We start from the raw sequence: 14,596 nt of genomic DNA, 5'->3' as shown, positions 1-14,596 counted from the left end.
AGATTGAACCCCAGTCTGCCGCGTGCAAGACAAATGCCCTCCCCACTGTGCTATCGTTCTGGTCCCTGAACGCTGAGTTTGGGGGCTGGTTCTGCACAGGCAGAAGGTGTCCCTCTCTCCAAGGCCGCTGCTGTTTTTAGCTCATTCACATAATTGGAAAAAGATGGGCTGGCGGGTGCGGCCCAGCGGCGGCCTAGACATAGGAGGCCAGAGCGGCTCAGGGCGGAGACCCAACAGCTCTGGAAAGTCGGCCTTTGCAGCCTGTGGGTGCCCCATCACTGAGATGGGGGAGCATGGCCTGCTGAGGCAAACTCCAAGCCCCAACTCTCCAGATCCTCACTTGGGGAACCTGATGCTGCACCCCAAAGCCACAGGGTCTCCCCATCCGCTGGCCAGGAGATGCTCCTGCACCCGAGTCACAGCCAGAAACGACACAGGCAGCTCAGAGGGTGGGACAAGGAGGCGGGACCCGGAATTCCCTATACCCCACACCTCCACCATCAGCCCCCATCAACCTCTCCTTCACGGCAGGCACAGAGACCTGGGTTGGACCCCCAGAAACACACACACACACACACACACACACACACACACACACACACACACACACACACACGAAATGGAGAAACAGGACAGCGGGGAGGGTGCTTGCCTTGCACATGCTAACCCTGGTTTGATTCTCATGACCCTGATTTGATCCCCAACACCCCATAAAGTCCTCCAAGCACTGCCAGGAGCGATTCCTGAGTACAGAGCCAGGAGTAACCCCTGAGCGCTGCCGGGTGTGATCCCAAAACAAAATGACACAAAGAAACTCCTTCTCTTTCAGGCTCAACTTGGGGGGGAGCAGGGGTGCTGGGAGTCAAAGGTGAGGCTTGGGGGTGATGGGCCTGAGTCATTCTGGGCCCCACCAGGACCCCGCTCACTCCTGTATGCTGGCCCGTTCCCCCATTCCCATCCCTTTACCCAGGATCCTAGGGAGGTGCCCCCCCCTCCCCGGGAAGGCTCTCAGAACCTTGCATCCCAGGGAGCCCCCATCTCAGCCCCTCTGTGTTTTCTGGGCTCTACTCAAACCCAGTGACTCTGCCTTTCTCCACACATGCCTGAGGCGTTTGGGGGGTTCAGAGGGGCTCACCCGGCTTCCTGAAGCACTGGCTGTGGGACTCAGGAGTTCCAGACATACCCATAGTTTTAGGCCAGGCCATGACTGATCCCAGGTAGGAGCCAGGTCAGGGCCTCTCTGCATCCTGAACCTCCCCACCAAGCACCCCACGGCCACAGGAGCCACAGGAGATAGAACCCTACAGAGACACCCCAGAACCCACAGCGCTGCCAGAGCCCCAGACATGCCACAGAGCCCAGATTCAGGCCTTGGAACCACAATAAGGCCACAGAGCCCAGGGTCAGGCCAAAGAGCCCACAGAAACCGCAGTCAGGCCAGAGCCCAGGACCCCAATACAGGGCCTTCACCCCACCTCAGAGGCCCAGCCACGCCCCCAGAGCCCAGAGCCAGGTGTGACCCCCAGATACTGCCTCTAAATGATCTCTAGGTCCCCAAACTCCAGGGCTCAACCGGCACCCCAGGAGCCCTCACCCCTCCAAGCATGGGCAGGACACCCACAGCTGGCAGCTGGGAGATCCGCCTTCTAGAACCCTCCGCAGCAGAGAGCGGGTAGCCCTATGTCACCCGCCTGTCCTGGCAACGAGCGACCCATGTCTGCCACCGGCCGATAGGATCCTGCCAACAGCACCAGTTCAGAGCCCACCCCAAATTTCGACTCAGCCACCCCACACTTCCTGTCTGGGAGCAGGGAAATACTGACTGGTAAGGGAGCCAGCTCCAGACCCCCCACTTTCTCTGGCACCAGATTTCAAACTTGCGGGGTCCCCACCGCACCCCGTGAGCCTGAGCCACTGGGGCACTGGGATTCCACAGCTCAGTGTGGACACCTGCTGGAAGGGTGGTTGGCACAAGCCGCTGTGGCCAGGTGAAGAACAAATGAGGGAATGGGTTAGTAGTGAATGAATGAACGTGAATAAGTGAAGGAGTGAATGAATTACTGAATGAGGGAATGAATTAGTGAATGAGGGAATGGAGAGATGAGTGAGTGAATGCTTAGTGAATGATGCATAAGTGAATGAATAATGAATAACTCTAATGAGCTAATGAATAAGGAGTGAATGAGGGAATAAGTGAATGAGAGAATGAATGAGAGGATTAGTGAATGAGTGAATGGATGAATGAATGAATGAGTGAATGAGTGAATAAATGAGTGGATGGATGGATGGATGGATGGATGGATGAGTGAGTGAAAGAGGCACATGTTGGTGTTTCTTTTTTTGTTTGGTTTTTGGGTTTTTATTTTGGCTTTTGGGTCACACCGGCAGCGCTCTGGGGTTACTCCTGGCTCTACACTCAGAAATCGCTGGCAGGCTCGGGAGACCATATGGGATGCCGGGTAAAGGTAAACGCCCTACCTCCAAGCTATCACTCTGGCCCCGTGTCAGTGTTTCTAACTCTGAGCCCAGGGGTCCCACTTTACGCTCCTGAGGCAGCCACGGCTGCATCCCAAATGGCACATCACATCGTCCTGGCCACAGAGCACGTACTGGCCCTGCAGACGCCGAGTACAAAGCCAGGAACAAATTGTTAATCACGCCAGAGGAAAGGCTTGGGGGTCTGCGACACTGGCCGGGACCTCCACGGCGTGACGAGCGAAAACTGTGCCTCCTGGCAGGGTCACCCCAGCAGTGAATAGATGAGTGAATGAATGAGTGGCCAGACAGTGAGAAGCTGGCTGCATGGATGGCATGGGCTGGACAGACGGGCACCTCCCTGCCCCGCACTGCGGTTTTCCTCGAGCCCGGGGTTGGAGGACAGCCTGAGAGCACTGTGCGGGGCAGAGAGGAGGAGCACTGGCCAGTGGGGCCAGAACAGCTGGGCACCAGCTCCCCTGAGCACCTGGGCACGGAGCAGGGACCCAAGACCCCCACACATGGGGCATGGACATCCCTGAAGCACGTCCCGCCTCACGCCCACGGCCCATACCCATCACTGCCTCCTGCCACCGCCATCCATCCGTCCGTCTCACCTGCCTTGCATGTCTTGCTGTCCTCCTGCAGCCGCACGCCGGTGGGACAGGCGCAGGTGTAGGACGGGGCCTTCGGGGACAGCAGGCACAGGTGCGAGCAGCCGCCGTTGTCCTCCTCGCAGCGAGTGTGGACTGTGGAGCACAGGCGACAAGGCAGGCTCAGAGGTGCATCCTTGGGCCCCAGGCGCCCCCTGCCCCAATCTCTCTACCAACCACGGCTCCCAGCCTAGTCTCACTCACCTCTAGCCAGTCATTCCCCTTTCCCCATCTCTCCTGTGAGAGCACTGCAAGGCCACTCCATCAGGAGGGCCACCAGGTTTCCCCGAGACAGAGGGGATGTGGAGGCAGAAAACACGCGTTGTGTGCGGGAAATCTCCCACCCCATGGGAACTTGGGCTTGAGGCCTGTCCCAAAGCCAGCCCTCCGGGGTGCCGCTGCTTCTCCCCATGCCCGCCCCAGCCCCCTCCCCACCCCCCCGACCTACAGTGCGGCTGCCGCTCGGGGCTGAGCACTTGGATGTCCATGGGAGAGTAGAGGGCCCCCAGCAGCTCCTGCCGCTTGTCACCGCTGCGCTTGTTGCAGGCGTGGATGGAGCGAGTCTGCCAGTCGGTCCAGTACAGCGTGTCCCCGGACAGCGTCAGGGCGAAGGGGTGCATCCGGCTGCCCTCCACCACCTTCTGCCTGCGCCGAGGAGAGGGGCTCAGCATGGTCCACCCAGCTCCAGCCCCCCTAGCCTGGGTGTCCTCCATCCCCGACCCCAACCTCCACGGTTTGGAGTCTGACTTTTCCTTTTGCTCGGTAATGCCTTCTTTCTGAATTTCTGATGTGCTGCCACATCCGGCAGCACTCAGAGGGTTACTCCTGGCTCTGTGCTCAGAAATCACTCCTGGCAGGCTCAGGAGACCATGTGGGATGCTGGGAATGAACCTAGGAAGTAATCATCTTCCTTCCTTCCTTCCTTCCTTCCTTCCTTCCTTCCTTCCTTCCTTCCTTCTTCCTTCCTTCCTTCCTTCCTTCCTTCCTTCCTTCCTTCCTTCCTTCCATCCTAATATCTTTACATAAGCACCATAATTACAAACATGTTTGTAGTTGGGTTTCAGTTATAAAAAAGGACACCTAGGAAGTAATCGTCTTCCTTCCTTCCTTCCTTCCTTCCTTCCTTCCTTCCTTCCTTCCTTCCTTCCTTCCTTCCTTCCTTTATAATATCTTTACATAAGCACCATAATTACAAACATGTTTGTAGTTGGGTTTCAATTATAAAAAAGGACACCTAGGAAGTAATCGTCTTCCTTCCTTCCTTCCTTCCTTCCTTCCTTCCTTCCTTCCTTCCTTCCTTCCTTCCTCCTTCCTTCCTTCCTCCTTCCTTCCTCATTCCTCTCCTTCCTTCCTTCCTTCCTTCTTTTATAATATCTTTACATAAGCACCATAATTACAAACATGTTTGTAGTTGGGTTTCAGTTATAAAAAAGGACACCCCCTTCACCAGTGCAACCTTCTCACCACCAATGCCCTCCACCTCCCTTCTCCCCCACGCCCTGCCAGTCTTTGAGACAGGCATTCTATTTCTCTCACTCACTGTCATTATCAAGATAGTTGTTAGTGGGGCCGGAGCGGTGGCACAAGCCATAAGGCGTCTGCCTTGCGTGCACTAGCCTAGGACGGACGGCTATTTGATCCCCCCGCTTCCCATATGGTCCCCCAAGTCAGGAGCAATTTCTGAGCGCATAGCCAGGAGTAAGTCCTGAGCGTCACCAGGTGTGGCCCAAAACCAAAAACAGACAAAAAAAAGATAGTTGTTAATGTAGTTATTTCTCTAACTTGTTTTTTATCTTTCTTTTAAAAACTTGTTTTTGTATACTGGGCCACTCCAGAGGTACTCAGGGGTTACTCCTCACTCTGTGCTCAGGAATCATACCTGGTAGTGCTTGGGGAACTATATGGGGTGCTGGAGATTGAACCTAGGTTGGTCACGGCCAAGGTGAGTGCCTGCCCTCCCCGCTCAATGTGGCTGCAGAGCTTGAAGCCACTTTCTCTGATGTGCCGCACTGAGATGACCAGCACAATGGATCCTTTTCACAGGACGACCACATGTTTCTATACCCTTCAAAAGGGCCCATTACTAAAACCCGAATTCCCAAGGAGACAGCAGGAGCCTCGGTCAAGTCCTCCCAAACACCCCCAGGCGGGACCCGAGCACAGAGCCAGGAGACTCGCCCGGCACTGTCAGGTAAGGCCCCCCAAAACCTAAACAAAAATGTGAATTGGGGATCAGTTCTGCCTCCCCGCACTTCCACATGGTCTGGGTGCAGCATAGAAAAGGGAGTAGGATGGGGCCGGAGAGATAGCATGGAGGTAAGGCATTTGCCTAGCATGCAGAAGGTCGGTGGTTCGAATCCCAGCATCCCATAGGGTCCCCTGAGCCTGCCAAGAGCGATTTCTGAGCATAGAGCCAGGAGTAACCTCTGAGTGCTGCCGGGTGTGACTCAAAAAAAGAAAAGGGGGGAAGGGCAACATGTAACCTCCAGGGGCCCCCTGTCCTGCCACGTTCCTGGGTGATGTCCTATGCGGTGTCCTTTCTACCATCTCCACCTTTGGGTAAAAGGAAACTGGGCCCCAGGGGAGCCTCTGGGCATCCAGGCTACGGGGACGCCAGAGCATTACCAGGAAACCAACCATGGTGTGTCAGAGTCCAGAGTCCCCACATGCAAGGCCAGAGCTCCCAGCTGAGCCCGGGCACTGACCCCAAAGACATCAACTACCGCCTCCAAAAAGACGAAGACTGGCAACCAACGTGGCCCTGAGCTGGGCTACCATCCCTCTGTGCCAGGCACAGCCCAGAGGACTCCATATATCACACCTCAGAGCCTCAGAGTTCTGTAGAAAGTCCAGTAACTCTCCCACTGACTTTTATTTCCATTAACCACACCACCATCATCACTACTGTCACCTTCATGACCGTCACCATGGCGCCACCAAGCCCCCACCATCACTACCATGGTTCAGTCACACCAACACGACCATCACCACCACCATCACTACCATTGGCATAATCACTATCGCCACCAAAACCACCATCCCCATCACATGATCATTATCATTAGACCACCACCACCATCATCACCATCACTCCAGCAATCCCACCACCATCATCACCATCAATAGCTCCATCACCACCATCATCATACCACCAATGACCATAGCATCATCTTGAGTCATCACCAAAACGCCCATGAACGTCACTCTACTTATTATCAGACCACCATCACCATCATACCACCACCATCACTACCATCAACAACACCATCGCTACCAGCACCAAAACCACCATTACTTCCACCAGCACCTCTGCACCCCTCACAGTCTTCACTGCAACCATCATTATTACCGTCACTGTCATCACCCCACATATCCATCACACACTCTTCCCCACTGACCCCCCGTGATCCCCGCCATCAAACTAGCAACTGCAGGGCTGGGGCTTCTGTCTACCATGGCCGACCACTGACATCATCTCCCCCAAAGACATCCCTCAGACTCCCCAAAACTAGCATCCACACATGCTCCCTAGATCGGAGCACTACCTGCTGAGGAGAAGAGTCCAGGAGGCTCGCCCAGTCCCTGACGAAGGTCCTCAAAGCCATCACACCTCAGAAAAGAAGGATCGTCTGGGTTCCCCTGTTCACTGCACCCACTGCACTGAGCACCAGCCATGGGTGAGGCGCCCAGCTGAGCCTCTCCTTGAGTCCACAGTGATGCCGTGGGCCAGAGATCAAGCAGGGGCAGGGGGAACCCTAGGCTCTATACACCTCACCCCTGTCTGCCATTCTGAAGACTTTTGCAGCTTATTTAGATGTGAAGCGAATGGGATTCCTTGTTTAGGCCCCCCGCCCAAGAATGAGCATGGCTCATATAGATATAAAATCTACACAGGGGTTGAAGTGATAGCACATTGGGGAAGGCACTGGCCTTGCACGTGATCAAATGGGGTTCGATCCCCAGCATCCCACAGGGTCCCCCGAGCACCACCAGGTGGGATCCCTGAGTGTAGAGCCCTCTTGGCTCTAAGCTCTGAGTACAGCCAGGTGTGATCCAAAAACCAACCAAAAAAAATAAACCAAAACAACAAAAAAAAATTCTGGGGCCCAGAACGACAGCACATCGAGGAGGGCATTGCCTTGCCCATGGCTCACCCAAGTTCGATTCCCTGCATCTCATAGAGTCCTGGGAACCTGCCAGCAGGAATCTCTAAGCGCCACCTGTGTGGCCCAAAACAAAACAAGCAAACGAACTCTGCTTGTGTGGATGCAGAGGTCACTCCAAATGGAGCAAACTAGGGTGTTGCAGGAAGTGGGGCTCTGGGCCCAGGATTAAAACCGCAAATGAGGGCCCGCAAATGAAGAGGGCTGAAGGGATGGGGGAAGAAGGCGAGGGGAAGGGAGGAGGAGGCGCTGACCGGAAGGTGCCATCCAGGTTGGCCCGGTGTATGAAGTGGAGCTTGGCGTCGGCCCAGTAGAGCTTCTGCTCCTCCAGGTCGATGGCCAGCCCGTTGGGCCAGTAGATCTCCTCATCCACGATGACCTTGCGGGAGCTGCCGTCCATGCCTGCTCGCTCGATGCGGGGCGCCTCACCCCAGTCGGTCCAGTACATGTACCTAGGGGAGGAGGCAGAGAGAGAGACAGAAACAGAGAGAGGGGAGAGATAGAGAAGAGAGAGACACAGAAAGAGGTGAGGGACTCCTCAGGACAAACAGGAATGGAGAGAGGGTCTGGCTTAAGGTCCCCCAGTTCAGTGAACCCACATTCTTAGAGCTGTGGGGACCAGGGCTTCCTGTAGCCAGGAACAAATTCCATGTTCTTTTTGTGTGGGTTTGTTTGCTTGGTTTTGGTTTTGGGGCCACACCCAGTGATGCTCAGGGTTACTCCTGGCTATGCATTAAGAAATCACTCCTGGCTTGGGGGACCATATGGGATGCCGGGAATCAAACTGAGGTCCATCCTGGGTCAGCTGCGTACAAGGCAAATGCCCTACCGATGCGCTATTGCTCTAGCCCCTTGTTTGTTGTTTTTGAGCCACACCCAGTGATGCTCAAGGCTAACTCCTGGCTCTACGCTCAGGGATCATTCCTGGCGGTGCTGAGGGGACCCTATGGGATGCTGGGGATCGAATCCAGGGAAGCCACATGCAGGACCAGAATAAGGGAGAAAGACAGTGAGACAGGCTCTGGGCTGAGAGCAGGGGTCCCAGAAAGACAGGAAAAGAGAGTAGGGGCTACAGTGATAGCATAATAGAGTGTTTGCGTTGTACATGGCTGACCCGGGTTCAATCCCTGGCATCCAAAAGGGTCCCCCAAGGGTCCCCCAGGAGTGATTCCTGAGCACAGAGCCAGGAGGAACCCCTGAGCACTACCAGGTGTGGCCCAAAAACCAAAAGAAAAGAGATAAGGGTGCTAAAACAATGGAATAGAAAGGTAGTTGCCTACCTTGTACATAGGCGGCCTGGGGTCAACCCTTGGCACCTGTTGGGGTTTTCTGACCTGCCAGGAGTGATCCCTGAGCATTGCTGGGCCTGGGACCCCAAAGAAAACAAATTTTCATTGGGGAGGTGGAGAGATAGCGCAGCAAAGAAGGCGTTTGCTTTGCACTCAGCAGACCAAGCAGGGTTCAATCCCTGGCATCCCAGAGGGTCCCCTGAGCACTGCCAGGAGTATTTCTGAGCTCAGGAACCCCTGGGCACTGCCGATGTGGCCCCAAAACAAAACCCATTAACAACAATGAAAATAAAAATCACGGGGGCCGGAGAGATAGCATGGAGGTAAGGTGTTTGCTTTGCATGCAGAAGGACAGTGGTTCGGATCCCGGCATCCCATATGGTCCCCCGAGCCTGCCAGGAACGATTTCTGAGCGTAGAGTGACCCCTGAGCACTGTCGGGTGTGACTCCAAAAATAAATAAATAAATAAAAATCACCATCAACAAATCCTGATCGATAGGAATCATGTGCCTTACCCAGAACCCTCTATGATGTGGGGGGGGCTTCTCAGGGATGGCACAGGGCACAGAGGTGGGCAGACGGGACCTACCCATGGGCTGGGTCCAGGGCGATGGCGCGAGGCTGGTCCAGGTCCTGCCAGAAGAGCACCTTGCGGGACGAGCCGTCCAGGTTGGCCACCTCGATGCGATTGGTCTCCGAGTCGGTCCAGTAGAGCTTCTTCCCCACCCAGTCGCAGGCTAGCCCGTCGGGCGACACCAGGCCGGAGACCACCACGGTCTGCAGCGCTGCGCCCGAGCGGTTCAGGAAGGTCTGCTTGATGGCCTCCTCGCTCACGTCGGTCCAGTACACAGCGCCCTGCGAGAACTGGAAGTCCACAGCCGCCGCGTCCTCCAAGCCGCTGACCACCACGCTCGATTCCAGCTTCCCGCCGCCAGCGTCCACCAGCCGCACGTCCCGGCGGTTGGCGAAGAGCAGCAGAGGCGAGGCTGCAGGCAGAAACGGTGCGAGGTCTCAGATGGGGCAGACCCTTCGATGCTGCAGGAGGACCCCTGGCAGCCCCAAAGCCACACAGTCCTGTAAAGGCTGCAATTCAGTTCCCAACACTTCCCGGGGTGAGGGAGGCTGCCCCAAGCACCCAGGGATGGGAGGAGGAGCAGACAGGCTCTGCCCTGCCAGGCCTAGCATGGACAGACAGGGTGCCCAGGGCAGAGCAGCGTTGTCTCTGTTCAGGCCACTTTCTGAGACTGTGGCCTCATATTTCCTTCCACAGTTCACAGTCCAGGGCAAACATGCTTCAAGGGCCAACACAATGGAAGCCACCCCAGAGGCTCAGCTCAGAATGGGGTCCCAGTACCTTCACAGGACAAGAGCCCCCCCCCCAGGAGTATTTCAGGGGTCACTCCTGGCAGGCTCGGGGACCATATGAGATGCCGGGATTCGAACCACCATCCTTCTGCATGCAAGGCAAATACCCTACCTCTATGCTATCTCTCCCCCCGCCAAGAGTATTTGGTTTTAGTTTTATTCCAAAAGTGGTTGGATTTTCTTTTTTGTTTTTATTTTTGGTTTTGGGGCAGGCAACACTCCGCAGTGCTCAGGAATTACTCCTGGCAAGCTAAGGAGACCCTGTGGAATGCCAGGAATCAAACCCGAGTTGGCCCTGTGCAAGGCAAAGGTCCTCCCCGCTGTGCTCTTGCTCCGGCCCCAACCCCAAGAACATTTCTGCCCAGCTCCACGTGGACACACTCAATGGGCAATGACTGTAAAATAAATTGGAGATATAGCACAGCATTAGGGTGTTTGCCTTGCTTGCGGCCGACCTAGGACGGCTCTGGGTTCGGTTTCTGGCATCCCATTTGGTCTCCAGAGCCTGCCAGGAGCGATTTCTGGTACAAAAGTCAGAAGTCATCCCTGAGTGCCACCAGGCATTGCACCCCAAAAAAATTGAAGCTATTTCACAACTAAGCCCCACTGCCATCCTGCTCCCACAGCCCAGGTAGGGCCTGATTAGGGGGCAGAACGGCCAGAGCCAAGTTAACATTCAGGGGTGACTCAGGAGTCCCGGGTATAGGCGCAGTGCACGACCCTCTGGTCCACACTGACTGCGATCAAAGGGGGTCCCGGACCAGAGACGGAAATTAAGAAATGTGGAGCTCCAAGTGCCAGGGTCCCATCCCACACCACAGGCCCCTGAACACAGAGTACCCCCAAATGAACGACGAGCACAGTAGGGAGGGTGTTTGCCTTGCAAACAGCTGATCCAGGTTCAATCCCAGGCATCCATAGGGTCACCCAAACCTGCCAGGAGTGATTTCTAAGCACAGAGCCAGGAGAAACCCCTCAGCACTGCCAGGTGTGGCCCAGTAACAAAAACAAGAAAAAAAGAAAAACAAAGTCTGTGTGTGTCGGGGTTTGGGGTTTGAGGAACACAGACTGCTCAGATACAACAAATATGCTCTCCGGAAGGGGGGGGGGCTCGGAGGGGCCAGGAACTGAAAAGGAGGGGAGAGGTGGGGAGGGCCGCCCTGGGAGGCATCTCAGGGGCCACAGAGCCTTAAAGGGACAAGTGTGCAGGAATCAGATGTGAGGTCAGAGCACCCAGAAGGCTCCTCATGACCCCCATTCTCTAGGGCACCACCGAGGCCATCTAGGGGGGCCAGCAGGAGCCCCGCTCCTCCTCAGGCCCAAAACTCAGGGTTCCCAAAACTCCAACAGCAGAGGCGAAGCCCACAGAAACTCCAAAGCGTTGATGGGGGAGCTGGGCTCCACACCAAACAGAGGGGCCCCACGTGTTGGGGACAAAGGACACCCCAGCTGGGGCGTAATTCTGGGTGAGCAGCAAACAGGAGAGAGGGTGGGGAGCAGGGGCAAGGAGAGGGATGCAGGGAAGGGGACACGCACAGACACCCGCATACACTCATACATAAACAGACATTCTCTGTCTTTCTGTCTCTCTCTCTCTCTCCTCTCTCTCTCTCCTTTTGTCTCTCTCCCTATTTCTCCATCTCTATCTTTATCTCTCTCACCCAGAGGAGTCTGACATCCACCTCTGCTGACCCCTGAGAGCTCCGGGGGCCCCTCCACAGTACCCTGAGGCCCCCTAAACCGAAAGTATCCAGGTTCCTCCGCAGCACCCCTAGCATGCTGCTCCCCACCCTCGCCCCTCCCAGTGGTGCCACCTGGCGCAGGTGCAGCAGGGCCTCCTGGGACGTGCCGTCTGTGCCCTGGTGGGAGATGCCACCCATAGGCACAGCCGCACCTCCCAAGCTGGCCCAGGCACGCAGGGGAGGAGGCGCATTCCTGCCCGAGGCCGGGGCAGGGCAGCCGCTGTGGCGGGCACCATGGGGAGGGCACCAGGCCCCCCAGTGCCTGCCCGAGAGCACTACGGAGAGCGAGCGGCATGAGCAGGCAGCCCCGGACCCCACAGGTGCTCCCACATGGGGCCAAGCTGGAGAGAGACTCAAAGAAACTTCCGGAAGGCTGGAGCTCTGCTCTTTGCCTGGGTCCCAGGATACCAGGTGGGCACTGCGGGGCTGGCGCCACCTCTGATCCCTCCCCACCGTCCAGACTCTGTCCCAGCCCAGTGCTGAGGTGGGGGCTCCTCCTTCGCCTCGAAAGTCTGCCAGCTTCCCTCATTCCTGCCCTGTCCCCCAACACTACCCACCTCCTTCCCCCTTGCCCAGCCCCCTTCACCCTGCACCTTCCCCTCTTGCTCCCTCCCCCTGCCAGCTCTCAGCTCTCGGGTTACTCTGGCTACACTATTTAGGTTCCCAAACAACTCCAGCTAATCCCCCTCCTGCCAGCTCAGTCTCTGCAATTCTGCTACCCCTGGCCCTGTGCAGGGCTGACAATGACATCTATGCATATGCACACACACACACACACACACACACACACACACGCATTTTCCAGGGTCAGGGGTGACACACCTTCGCAAGCCCCAGGCAGGGAGGGAGGGGCCGAGACAAGGTACAAAGGGGACCTGGGTTCCACCACACATACTACAGGTCCTCAGAGCACTTGCCCAGTATGGCCCCAAAACAAAAACCAAGAAAAGACAGGGAGGACTTAGTGGGGTCTTCTTCCCCTCAGGAGAAACACAAGACAGGGCAAAGGGGGCCCCACTTTCCCCTGCAAGCCCAGGGCAAAACCAGAACCTGTTCTGGAACCCGAGATGAGTCAGGGCAGCCCCGGAGGGCCCCGCCAGGCCCAGCTGCCCAGCCTGTGCCAGCAGTGCCAGGTGGTCACAGCCTTCCGGGCCAACACCCGCTGAGGACATCTGAAGGCCCCTAGTCAGGGGCCGGGTGATAGCCCAGCGGGGAGGCAACTGCCTTACACCTAGGTCCCACCTCCAGGCATCCCATAGGGCTGAGCACCACCCCAGCACCACCACAAGTGATCCCTAAGTGCAGAGCCAGCAGGAACCTCTGGGCACTCCCGGGTGTGGCCCCACAACCAAACCAAAACAAATCCCCAGACAGCACCCACAGGGCCAGTCAGAAACCACATCCACGGGCCTGAGGGGCCACTTCCTAACTCAATCCAGCACCCCAGAGTCCAGCAGTGGGAGGGACCACTGAGCAGGACCACAGCAGGGCCACCGAGGGAGAGGCCACAGGAGAGCCAAGGAGCGACCACGGGAAAGATCACAGGAAATGCCACATATGGGGCCACGGGAGAAACCACAGGAGAGACCAAAGGAGAGACCCCAGGGAATACCACAGGAGAGGCCTCAGGAGAGACCAAAGGAAAGATCACAGGAGAGACACAAGAAATATCACAACGGGGCCGGAGAGATAGCATGGAGGTAAGGCATTTGCCTTTCATGCAGAAGGTCATTGGTTCGAATCCCGGCGTCCCATATGGTCCCCCGTGCTTGCCACCCCTGAGCACAGCCGGGTGAGACCCAAAAACCAAAAAAAAAAAAGAAATATCACAACAAAAACCACAGAAGAGACCATAGAAATACCCCAGGAAGTACCACAGGAATGGGCCAAGGGAGAGACAGACCACAATGGGGTCCAGGAGGAATCACAGCAGGAGGCCACAGTAGAGGGGTGCCCAGAGGGAGAATGCAAGGAGGCCCATGGGGGAGGGCTGGGCCCTTCCTTCACGTTGACTGTGCCTTGACTGTGGGGCCCGGCAGTTCAGGTGCTGGATCCACAAGATAACAAAGGCTGCAGGCACCTCCCAGGGATAAGGAGGGGCTGACACCCCAGCCCTCATCCAGGGAGCAGCACCCAGAGGTCACTGAGGAGGTGCCAGCAGCCAGTGCTAGCAGATGCCACTGGGCATGACCTGGTACATGGGGACCACCCGTGAGGGTGCTGGGGAGAGGACACTGCCCTCCCAGGGCCCTGTTTGTGAATCCTGAGAACCCACTGTGAGGACACCCACGGACAGCCTACCCACCCTGGACAAAAGCATCTCCAACTTCCGGTCTGGATGGTGTTTGGGGCATGGGGGCCCTGGCTCAGAGATCAGCACCTCCTGCCCCCCAAGCACCCCTAGGCTGCCTCACTCCCCACCAAGTGGCTGCTCAAAGGACCTCTGGCCCCCAAAACCTACTGATCCCTGAGTCAGGCCCAAGGAAAGGAGGTTCCGCTGCCCCAATCAGCCTGCCACAGTCCAACGGTCAAGCTGCCCCACAATTTCAGGGTGTTGGCAAAGGCACCACGTGGGCACAAAGCTAGTCGAGGGATCAGCCAGCTAGGTGCCCCCACATACACCCCACTGCACCCCCAAAAGTACGTGAAGACCCTCGGCGATGCAGGGATGAGAAGAGGGGCAAGACGCATGATTTGGGGCACATGTGCCCGCAGTAATTAGAGGCTCAGGGCAGAGCGGGGACAAGTGACCCATCCCAGCTCAGTACCACTTGCCAGAAACCACCCCATCGTGAACACGCTTATTTGCGACAAAATATAGCTTGGGGATGACCCGTCGAAGCCAGACAAAGCCCAGAACGGGGTACACAGAGACGGGCCTGGGGCGCCGGGTGAGAGCGGACAGCAG

At 56.7% G+C, this 14,596-nt stretch overlaps 1 protein-coding gene across 1 annotated transcript in view; it reads right to left on the bottom strand.

Annotated features, from left to right (window-relative positions):
• LRP5 (LDL receptor related protein 5) overlaps positions 1-14,596 on the bottom strand; it is a 54,727-nt gene that overhangs the window by 29,996 nt on the left and 10,135 nt on the right. The window contains exons 2-5 of the mRNA XM_049781186.1: positions 9,171-9,567; positions 7,546-7,743; positions 3,577-3,773; positions 3,093-3,224 (exon numbers count right to left, since the gene is read on the bottom strand). Of these exons, the coding sequence (XP_049637143.1) occupies positions 3,093-3,224; positions 3,577-3,773; positions 7,546-7,743; positions 9,171-9,567 (924 nt within the window). The remainder of the gene's footprint in view (positions 1-3,092; positions 3,225-3,576; positions 3,774-7,545; positions 7,744-9,170; positions 9,568-14,596) is intronic.

Source organism: Suncus etruscus, chromosome 9, assembly GCF_024139225.1.
Source record: "Suncus etruscus isolate mSunEtr1 chromosome 9, mSunEtr1.pri.cur, whole genome shotgun sequence".
In the NCBI taxonomy this organism is placed as follows: domain Eukaryota; kingdom Metazoa; phylum Chordata; class Mammalia; order Eulipotyphla; family Soricidae; genus Suncus; species Suncus etruscus.
The sequence above is the reverse complement of the archived record's forward strand: the minus strand, read 5'-3'. Positions and strand labels throughout refer to the sequence as shown.